Below are 12,040 nucleotides of genomic sequence, written 5' to 3'. Positions count from 1 at the left end.
TGAAACTCTCGGACATAAATCTAAGAAGACTACACGTAAGAATCGACCGCAAGCGACGATAAACTATACTAAACTCAAAATTTTACTCTCTGTAATAACATTCATTGAAAACGGAAATTCTTTTCATTAAGATCTTAGAGATCCAACCACATACATAAAACGAGAAGTTGATTCAATCAAAAGAATTCGTTGACTCGAGTCTCGTCCCTTCGTAATATTTCAAAACCGGTAACATCTGTGAAACAACTCTGAAATTCTCGGACGTAAATCAAAGAAGACTACTCATAAGATTCGATCACAAGTGACTGTATACTACGATAAATTCAAAATTTTGCTTCTGTAATTATATTCACTATAAATAGAAAACAAAATTTAAAAAATAAAGCAAACATTGAAACCTGAAAACTCTAGCCACACACACAAAACATGAACAAAGTTTATTGGAAAAAAATTCGTTAACTCGAGTCTCGTTGCACTCGACTTTTCTATATTGATGACATTAATATAGCAACTCTAAAGTTTTTTCGAACGAACTAATCTAAATAGGCAACATGTAAGAATAGATTGTTCTCAATTGTAGACTTTACTCAACTCAAAAATATGCACTTTTTAATATATTCATTCAAAATGAAAAAAAAAATGCATAGATGTTAAAATTTGAGAACTCCAACCACACTCTCAAAACAGAAAAAAAAAAACGCTAACTCAAGTCTTGTTGTATCTGTATTTTGCTATACCGAGGCATCAGCAAAATAACTCTGAATTTATCCTACGTACAACTAAAGTAACTGCAAATCAGAATAGATCGTACCCAACTGCAGACTCTACTAAATTCAAAAATTTGAGAAGAAATTTTATTAAAATCTGAGAACTCTCCATGCACACAAACAAACCAGTAACAAATTTTTATTTTAAAAAAATCGTCAACTCGAGTCTCGTTGCATCTGACTTTTGCTATATTGATGACATTAGTGAAGCAATTCCAAAATTCTGGAACGAACTAAACTTAACAGGCAACACGTAAAAATAGATCGCACTCGACTTTAGACTATACTCAACTCAAAAATATTCACTCGATAATAATATGCATTCAAAATGAAAAAAATTTATCTATTGAAATCTGAAAACTCCAGTCACACACACAAAACAGTAGCAAAGTTTTTAAAAAATCGCTAACTCGAGTCTCGTTACATTTGTCTCTTGCTATATATACCGGCGACATCAACAAAATAACTCTGAATTTATCCAACGTAATAAACTAAAGTAATTACAAGTAAGAATAGATCGTACGCAACTGCAGACTCTACTGAATTCAAAAATTTGAGAAGAAATTTAATTAAATTCTGAGGACTCCAGCCACACACACAAAACAATTACAGAACTAATTGAATAAAAAACTCGCTAACTCGAGTATCGTTACATTTTGACATCACTGACATCAATGTAACTCGCAAATTCTTAACCGTACTTAGCAAAAAACACTACGCGTAAGAAAAGCTAGTAAATGACAGCAGACTGTACTAAATTCAACAATTTGTGTAATGTAATAACTTTAGTGAAAATAAAAAAACGAATTTATCAAAATTTTAGAACTCCCAACCACACACACAAAAGAATAACAAAGTATAATTAAAAATTTGTAAAATCGAGTTGGTATTTTGCTATACTGGAGGCATCAATAAAAGAACTTTGAAATTCTCAAACGTACTAATGGGCGCCCATATGCAAAACTTTAATAGGGGAGGGCTCAGACATTTCCCCCATGGTTTAGCAGAATATTTTCCCATGGAAACTGATTTCAGTACAGATCAGAGTTATTAAAATTTGACATTTTTAATAACATATTCATTACTGGATGGAGAAGAAATGTTTTCACATTTTTGCAAAGAAAAAAGTACTAAAAGCAAGAAAGTTTTAATTTCTAAGAGGGGCTTGAGCCCCCACTTGTCCCCCTATATATGGGCCCCCTATATATGGGCGCCCATGAACGTACTAAACTAAGGAGACCACATTTCGGAATAAATCCTATGCTTCTGTAGATTACACCGAAATCAAAAATGTCCTCTCTGAAAATGGCAGCATTCATATTCCGTATTAGGAAAAACATTAGGAATCCATTTCGCCGCATTAAAATATTAAAAGACATGATGCACGCGTGAGCGAATCATTTAGAACATCTTCACACTGTGCACTAAATTTATTCCGGAATATTTCCTCCGATAATACGTCATTTGCGAGCAGCGAAATACCTGCGATTACCATCAGCCATCGCATTTGCGGATCCTTAATGGTGACTTTCGGGAAATAAATGGAGAAGGTGGAGTCCGCGCGCGCGTAGCTGTGCAAGAAAATGCATTATTCATTGCATCTGATATGCACTCGTGTTTTTGTACATTATTCGTTGTACACTCGATGGCGTTTCATTTCTGAGCAACTAAACGTCGCAACCAGAAAGGACATTACTACTAAAGGATAAATAATGGTGTCCAAAAAGGAGATTCCCACAAGCGGAAAATGTTCTGTATATTCGCAGTGGGAAGGTTAGGAATCCGTTGCGAGCATTTAGTGATTAACAATAAGTTCCGTCAGAACTATACGAGCCTACTTTCTCTTATACTAACATCGAATTTCTAGCATCTAGGTCAATACTCTCTTAATAAGCTGAAATGTAAATTATGTCTAACATATCTTTCTAACATTTAAAGTTGATTTCTGAAAACAAAATATGCCTCTCTCATCTGATGAATTGGATACGTGAAAAATAAATAAACGAACAAGTAAAGTAGTAGCACCTTTTAAACCATGCTGCTAATATATCTTTTTCCCCATTTAAAAGCTATTTAACTGTTTTCAAAAGTAAATAAAATGCACATCAAAATAAACACGTTTTAACAAAAAAATATCATTTGTTGCTCTCTTCTGGGCGAAAATAAAGCACCACAGGTTTTATTTTCCCTCGTTGCCAAATATTTTATAAAAAAGTATACTTGAAAAAATAAGTAAATAAATGACAGAATGTGTATCTCAAAACCAGAAGGACTTAAGTCCAAAAACTGCGATTTTCCGTTTATTAATGCATAGTATGTAGAAATCTATTCTGCATCGAGCCATGTGAACATAATTCTGAAAAAAAAAAGTCCCTTTCAATTTTTTAGCAGCACTAAAAAAATGTGTAACCTTAGTCCGTAAAAGTGGTAGCAGCTTAGCTGCCTCCAAAGCAAATGAGTAACTTAACTGATAAAACTGTGTAACGCTCATACGTTGCACCAGTTTTATCGATTGAGTTACTCCATTGCTATGGAGGAAGCTAGCCGCTGGAAAAAGGTTACACAAAAGTGCAGAATACTGCCACCGTATTTACGGAGTAAGGTTAAACATTATTTTACAGTCGGGATTGAAAGTGCGCCCATCCGATCCTTTGCATCACCCGAAAAAAGTTTTTCCCCTCTCCTGAAAAATTATCATAATGTGACTTACGTCCTTCTGGCTCTGAGGTACAGAAATGTCCTCTTAAATAATTTTCGTCAAAAATAAAATCGTCTTCACAGCTCTTTCTTTCAGTTGAAAAATAAAGCACTATGAATTTCCTGTTAATTCTAACTGCTGAAAATAAACTTCAGAATGAAAATAAAAACAGGACATCTCAACACAGTTAATATTTCACAATAAAAACCAGGGCTGTGGAGTCATGACGTCGGAGTCCTTGATTTATGGGTAAAGGAGTCCGAGTTGGAGTCGGGAGTCGAAGGCTTTAAAATTCCAAGAGTCAGAGTTATTTTCCCTTGGAATCTGTAATTCCGCCAAGACTGCGGAGTCGGAGTCAGACTGATTTTGGAGTACAAGAGTTGAAGTCTAAGTCAAAGACCCTAAAACTCTAGAATTCGGAGACGGGAGTAGATCATTTTATCACCGGCTCCGCAGCCCTGGTAAAAACTATTTGCATTTTGAGTTCATTTCCTTTTGATCTAGTCATATTTATCTCTATTTTGAGTTAATAAGTCTACGAGATATGGTAGTTCAATTTTTATTAGTAACTTTTTTTTCTAGTTATTGAAACCAAAAATTGAGAATATAATCAGAATCTGCCCGATTTTTTAAATATTTCGGTGCTATTTTGCTTTTTTTTTTTTCTTTTTTGTTAAACTTTTTTGAATTGTTCAAAAAAAATCCTTTTCAAACTATCTAAGTAAAAAAATAAATATTTTTTTATGCATGTACTTCATAAAGAGCTTTATCCAACTAAGTTTGTTTGAAGCAAATCCGCCGTCAATTTCGGGATCTATATTGGCATTAAGTATACCCGGAGGTGCTAATGTTATTGTTTTTTGAAGTGTTCGAAATTGAACAAAAGATTGTTCAAATTTGAAAGTAATATGTGAATAAGGTGTCCTCGCCGAGATCTTTCGAAAGAAAGTTTGTTCGAATCAGACAATTCTCTCAAAAGTGGGGGACTTTTTATAGGACGCACTAAGCCTTTTTTCAAGCATTCTTCTTTTGTTTTTATATTTTTTCGGAAAAGTAAACTAAAAATAAATTGAGAAATGATGTGTGCCGCACTTAAAGGGATGATTACTCAAAATAAACGAAAACAGCAGAAAATTCAGCATCAAGCTCTGTTTTTTTCCCCCTTCATTAGTTCTTATAAAAGCAATCTCATTATTTGTGTTGCTTGTTACGTTCGATCCAGCTTAGTGTAAGAGTCAATTTTGCCATGAAAAATTTTTTCTAATGAGCGGGATCTCCGGGATCAAAATGACCAACTACAACGGTTTGGTACTACATCGAAAATTTGTTGCATTAAACGGGATATTATTTTAACCGATATTCCAATGAACGGAATCGACTGCAATTTATTCGGGACAACTCCTTATTACATTGCGAACAATAATATGTATTTCAAAAATCTGATGCGAACGCCACCTAGTGGCACAGCGAAGGGAGTCTCCACCCGGCACACCACCCGAAGTCCTTGCCTTTGAAATACTAAAGCGGTAGTTTTTCAGTTTCTCCAAAAATCTGATATTTTTCAATCATAAGTCCTTAAAAATATAAATGCTTAAAAAAATCAAAAAAAAAATTCTATTAATTTTTTATTGGGAACCAATTGAAAGAAAAACAGAGGGAGCTTGCTTTAACTCTACAACACCCCTCAAATGAGGAGGCCAAATTTTCACGCGCAAGGAGAATGACAAAATGAATTTCATCAAATGTCATAGAAACTGTAGCAAATATACTTAAAAAAACTGTAGCCTGATTTTCTTTAATAATTAAGTATATTTGAGAAACAGATTGTGACGCGGCAATAGAGTGACTTTCAGGGCGTTCAAAATTTTTCCTAAGGAAAAAAAAATATGAGTTTCTGTTTTAATATGAGCAACATTAGATTTTTTTTTTTAATTATTAAAAAAAAAGGAAAAAAACTTTCTAGGTCAAATAATTTTTGCTTTATAATTCCGGAATATGATATTGCTAGGATTTTGGAGAATCACCCAGTTCTGATCGCCTTTAACTTTTAGGGAGAATGAATAAAAGGAAATAAATCAAAATATCAAAGCACAAAATATTATTACGTAAACTTCAATGGGCAGATATCAATGTTATAAATAAAACAAAACCTACCCAAAATAACTTAAAAGAAATGTGAAATCTTTCTTTCCAAAACACTAGGAATAAGTTCTGATATGCGATATTATTCTCTGTCCTGTTATTAAACTTTAAGTTGCAGATGGCAAAACTGCGTGGGAACATGTAAAATTTATTCATGTTGAATTCACGTTATCAAGTTTCGTAATCCTGTTTTATTATCTGCAATAGATTAGAACGAGTTTCCTTACTTACTGTTTATTGTAATGTTATTTATATTACGATAAAATCTAGGAAAGCATTTAAATTTAATAAAATACAATGATTTTGAATGCTTACTACAATTCGATGATCCCATAATATTTGTTCTTTGTTTCTTACTCGTCTTTCCGTAAAATCTTGTAGATTTTGATAGGTTTATAGCTATTTTTGCTATTACTATTGCACTGGCTGAAGTTCAAGTAACTTCGTTTCTCGGGATACGGCGCACGAAGAGAAGTAAATTTGCAAAACATCTTCAATTGGCTGATATGATTACTGATCACAAGAGCGTTATTCAACGGTTGGGGACATTCTCATATAAATAATAGCCGATGATCGAGTAACTCGAGAGTTTCAACAATGAAACTCTTGCCACGGCGTGTTGATAATACATTGTAAAAAAATTTCGAAACGTTACTGGTTATTTCCGTGGAACGTTTCGAGATTTCACACGTTTTCACCTATATCCCCGTAAAAACAAGTACCTTCACAAAAAAGTTTCCTGAATCGCTACAGGTTGCACGCGTGCACACTTTTCACTGTTGTGGAAAATATTTTTAGCAACCAGTTTAAAGATTGAATGAGCGTGTTTATTAAGTGTATCGGCCAAATGTTGCTTATGACCTGTCCAGGTTGACTAAGCTCCTAATGAGAGCGAAAAAGTCAATGGATAAATACAGCTTTGCAAGGCAGGAATCGCAGCCAAGGGATATGGTTGGTTCCCTCTTGCGTGGCCGTGGTCGCTCTGACTTTTAGGGAGCCTTCTTAGTAAATCGGGAAGGTTGTAATGTAAAACACTAAACCTACTTAATCTTCCAAGAAGGTTCTAGAGACATGACTAGCTTTAACAGGGAAGATTTCGCATTTCTTCAGAAAGTTTCAAGGTTAATTTCAGAAAGGTTACTGACTTTTAGCGGAAAACGTTCCTGATTTTTCCAAGATATATTACTGGAAGAAATTGGGAACATCAGCTGCCTATTATTTTCCAGGAACGTTTCTGAATCCTTTTTACAGTGTACGTTTTGGTAATGTTTAAGATGCAGGAAAAGGCTTTATCGTGACAAGGCTGAACTCGACCCGGTAACTTAACTGATTTACTGGTAAGACTGTCATTTTAGGAAAACGAAGAAATCATTTATCTACTGGAGTTAAGGCTTAATCCACTGGTGTTAGAGTTAAAATTTCAACTATCAAAATGCACTGTAAAAACGGTTATGCACTAAAAAAACACGAATGTTTTCCTCTAAATGTCAGATATCTTCCTTGAAATTATTCTGTAATCTCCCCGATTAAAGTCAGTCGCGAGAAAACTCACGTAGGTTCAAAATAACAAAATGGCGCCTTCCTGATTTGCTAAGAAAGCTCCAAAAGCATTATTGCAACTAGGACGAACGCTAAGACAGAAATGCAAGCACCTCTCTTGCATGCAAAGCTGCGGAACCCAGAGCCTTATCCGCTCCCTTTGGGAGCTTAATTAACCTAGATGGGCCATCATCGAACTGAACCCGATATACTTAATATATATACGCTCAATTAATCTTTAAACTGGGAGCTAAAAATATTTTTCACAACAGTGAGAAGTTTGCATTCGTGCAACTTAAAGCAATTCAGAAAACTTTTTGACAATGATACTTGATTTTTTTTCAGGAAGTAAATACAAACCATTGAAATCCCGAAACGTTATACTGAAATAATCAGTAACGTTTCGGTTTTTTACAGTGGGTCATTAAACAGGCAATGGCTTCGTTCAAAAAGAAACAATTTTCACCCGTCATACCATGACGGGCGATTTTCTTGTATTACAATATTGTATTGAAAATATGATGCCGGATTTTTGAGAATGCTTATTTCTGTTGAGGAGTTTACTAAAACAATGAAAAGAGAAAACGTTATGGCCACGGATTTTATCTAGGATGAGTTTCTAATGTATGCGGAGGCAGCCAGTTCAACTCGGCACTGTTTTTCCTTAAGTAAGAGCATTAGATGACATCGATAAGATGAGACCTGAGGTTAAGAATGTTACCCACCTCACTATTGTTGGCAATCTACAAACTACTAAAATCAATTATTTTATGTACAGACCGGTAATAAAATTGTAAACAAAGAGCTATGTTTCGCGAAGAAAAGTTGACTCGACAATGCTTGATTTGAGTAACCCTGGTTTATCTCGTTTACATTCGGTTTTGTAGTGGATTCGCCAACAATCGTGAGGTGGACTATAATCTAATGTTGCACTTTAAGTGAAAATGAAATATTCAGCGGAGTTAATGGGTCAGTTAGAATTAAAACCCTTCTAACATTTGAAAATTGAAACAATCCCTGATTAATATGCGTATGAGCTAACTTGCTTGAAATGACATAGCATGAAACGAACCACATACGATAGAACTAATATCAGGTATAAAGTGTCCGGAAAGTCCTTGGCACATTTTTAAAATTCAAAGAAAAGCAGCTAATTGTTGTATGTGTATACGTTATACGGTTTGCAAAAAAATACATCACAGGTTAGCGATTTTTTTTTTTTTTTTAATGTCTTTATAAAGAAAAAAAAGAAAAAGAAATAACTTCCGAATCGTGTTTAAAGGTGACGCTGTAACCACCACAATAAGAAAAAGAAACGTAATGTGAGATTTTTAACCAATTTATTTAACATAAAGCCCTTGCCATTCATTGCTAGAGTTGAATGTGTTACACCGTTTGCTGCTCAAACCACACCTAAACCTACTCATGTTCATTCCATGGTCTAAACAGCAATGGGCTTGCCAGATTTCTGAAATGTTCAACCGGGACATCGGAATGTCTCCCCCCCCCCGCGCACCCCCTCCTTCCCAGTGTCACGAGTATTCAAAAGTGTACACACCCCTGGTTGGTTTTTAGAATATTTTGCAGGGCAATTCATTCTCTATGCTACGAATAAATGGATACTAACTAATAACCTAAAACCAGGGTAATAAGAAATGACACAAGCAGATAAATTTAAAATTTTACTTCTTTCAAGTTAATATTTATGAGTTATTTCAATAAGAAGAAACACTTTGAATGATGAATAAAATATTGAACAATGTTTACATATACTTTTTAATGTTACAAATGACAAAGTAATGTTCCAAAATGATCCCGGTAAATGACAAAATGACAAAAAGTAAACCGCCCGGGACACCGGGATTTTGTCTGAAAACCGAAACTGTCCTGGTCAAACCGGGACGTTTGGCAAGCCTAGCTAAGCAAGGACTGCGGACACAGTTAAGCCTACACAGTTAAGCTAATTGGGTAATTGGCATTTTCAAATCCTCAATGCTACACTATGTGACGAAAATGAACACAACAAAAAAAATTTAAATCGTGAACGTGTGAAGTATTACGGCGCAAACCGCATATTCGTGCGACATTTTATTTCTTTTCCATGAATTTTTAAATTTTTTCAAGGACTTTTCGGACACCTAGTATTTTAATGAGGAAGGTAACATTAACTCAAAAACCATATTACCGAGCATCAACCGGTATGCCCGCAAACTCGGGGTTCACCAAGATAGCGCCTTTAAAAAAAAAAAAAAACTAATATCAATAATGGGGTTGTTTCCTTCAGTCAAAAGTACTACTTTTAGTCTCTGAAATTGATAGAATAAGCAAAATAAATAACGTGGACCCAGAAAATACTTTCATTTTCCCAACAGTTATGTTTTAATTAATTTTTTTAAGTGTCCGATTTTTCAAACAAGGCTTGGTCTTGATGACGTCACAAATGATGCTCTTTGGCGCACCTTGCTACTGCGTTTCCACGTTATGATAATTAAGAAGCGAATTAAAATTGCACTCTACGCTTGCTATCAATCATATCGTTGCCAATGCACGTGAGTAAAGATGCGAATTAAATATTTTGCTCTGTGAATGGCTAGAGCCGCTATATAGACAGGCCAACGCATCAGCTTAAGTTATGCCATTTTGGATCGGATTTTTCATTGTTGCACTGCTTGGGTTACCACAGCAAAGTTTCGGATTTCGCCAAATTTGCTGAAAATAATATCTTATTTTATAAACAATTCACGTGCTGCTAATAATTGCTCACAGTGAACAATCACCAACGCGATAACTCGCCAGAAAAGACAAACACTCAAACTCGCGCTCCGATCCAAAAAGGCTGATCTTAAGCTGATGCGTCGGCTCGTATATATAGGGGCCTTATGAATGGCATTTCATCATTTGTGATGTCATCGGCAAAAAGCGTAAACAATGAAATCGTAAACATGTTTGCGTACCAAAAAGATTTAATTTGGTACGCGAACCAATTTTAAATATGCAGCTTTTTTTTTCTTTTCCTTTTTTCTGTGCGATTGAAGTCGCGTAGAAAGATTATTATTCAAATTTCTACTTGCATTACTGCTTCGAAAAAATCGCTCTTTTTATAAAATGCACTCTTTGATACAATTTCATTAAAACAATGCTATTAATTACAGTGCAGCCCTGGAAAGATAAACAACAGTATCTTAAAAAATTTCTTTTGCCTTTTTGCCATCTATTTGACATAAGCTTTATCATACAAACTTGCGTACTTGATTTACGCTGAAAATAAAGCACGAAAAGAACGTCCAGTTACAACATTTTAGTATTGTTTGTGGCAAATCAAAAACGCGTCTCCGTAAATAATCTCAAAAACTTATTTTTGTAGATACTGCGGTTTACCTGCACGCGGCGGAATAATAGTCACACTTTTTAACAATGTCATCTTAATCCCAAAATCCAAATTCATGAAAAAATATTTTACGGTCTGAGCTAAACAATTAAATATTTTCTTACCATTTAAATTGATATCAACTTAATTTCTAGCTACCATAATTAAACGAAACACATATTCGTTCGATAATACGTATCAAATGATAAAAATTATCCAAAATTAAATCACTAATTGAATCTGTGAAATTAAAATCCACTTATGTCACAAAAATTCGTTTTTCATGGAAACAAGTTCTGAGAGGCAAGTTGCGAGTTCAGTGCAAAAATCACGGCCCTCGGGTTAGTAGTTCGAAAGAACAGGGCTCTCTCTTTTAAACATACAGAAAGTTTTGAACGTTTTTGGTACAGATTTAGGAACCGCCTCTCAATTTTTGTAATAACCTTCCATTGTATTTGTTAGCCTATATTCCATCGTAGGGCGATTCTCGAAAAAATGTCCCGTGCGTAACGATAAGTTTTTATTTTTTCCAGCTAACCATAGCCTTCAAAAGATAATGCTGTTGGGGAATAATACATGCTTTAATATACTATCATAGCATAACAGTTAATCCCATATTTAATTAATAGTTACTTGAATGAAATAAAATCTTAGCGTTACGCACGGGGCATTTTTTTCGAGAATCGCCCTGCAAAGATTTTTAAATTCTTGATTTCTTACGATTTTGTAATTTTTTATAACGATGTATGGTTAAAAATGGTCCAATAGGTAAGTTACCAATAGGTAAGAGCTTGATAATTTTTTAATTTCTGTGTTACAATGATAAAGCGACCGTTGCTTCATTTCTGATGAAACCAAGAATAAATAACATAAACTTTGAGTGTTGATAATTTTTTTCTCGAAGTCTAAAAACCAGTTGAGTGCAAAAACACCGGTTGTTCAAATTACATTTTAAATTTTGCTCAACCCGATTTTAATAGAAACTACGTAATTTTTGCATCACAGCAACACAAATTCGTGTTACGAATGAGAAAAAAAAATTGTTCGATTATTAGAAAATTTGGAAAAGTTTAAACGTTTTTTTTTCTCTCCTAGAAAATTTGAAACTCTTGACTCTTATGAAGTTTTTGCACTCATCGATTCAATTATTGAAAAAAAAGCACCTACCTGGTTCCCCTGCATAGCCGTTCCTTCGCCGTTTCCACATACAAGTAAGGCATCACTTTTACCTTCAAGAGTAAACGATAAAACGGTCCGAAACAATTTCCCGAAGCCTTAACTTCTGAAACTCAGCGAGAGAACGAGGCAGTAACTTTTAACATCGACTGATTTCCATCTCAGCCTGCCACCTTATGTGCTCCGGTATGTTGAGAGGGTGTTGCTGTCCCGTCAGCGCCCTCTCATAACAGAGGTAAATATCGATTCCGACCTGCAAGCACGTGCTTTTGAAAGTTTGATTCACTGCCGAAACTGCCAGATGAAGGAGGAAACAAGAAAATTCCACATTTTTCAAAAATGTGCCATGGG

General features: G+C 34.7%; 1 protein-coding gene across 1 annotated transcript in view; it reads right to left on the bottom strand.

Moving 5' to 3' along the window:
- The window catches only part of LOC129227323 (uncharacterized), a 168,824-nt gene extending 156,991 nt beyond the window's left edge, over window positions 1–11,833 (bottom strand). The window contains exon 1 of the mRNA XM_054861867.1: window positions 11,681–11,833. Coding sequence (XP_054717842.1) covers window positions 11,681–11,733 — 53 coding nt within the window. The 5' untranslated portion in view covers window positions 11,734–11,833. The remainder of the gene's footprint in view (window positions 1–11,680) is intronic.
- Between the last annotated feature and the right edge of the window lie 207 nt (window positions 11,834–12,040).

The sequence above is a fragment of the Uloborus diversus genome, chromosome 8 (genome assembly GCF_026930045.1).
Source record: "Uloborus diversus isolate 005 chromosome 8, Udiv.v.3.1, whole genome shotgun sequence".
Taxonomy (NCBI): Eukaryota; Metazoa; Arthropoda; class Arachnida; order Araneae; family Uloboridae; genus Uloborus; species Uloborus diversus.
This window is presented reverse-complemented; position numbering and strand designations above follow the sequence as displayed.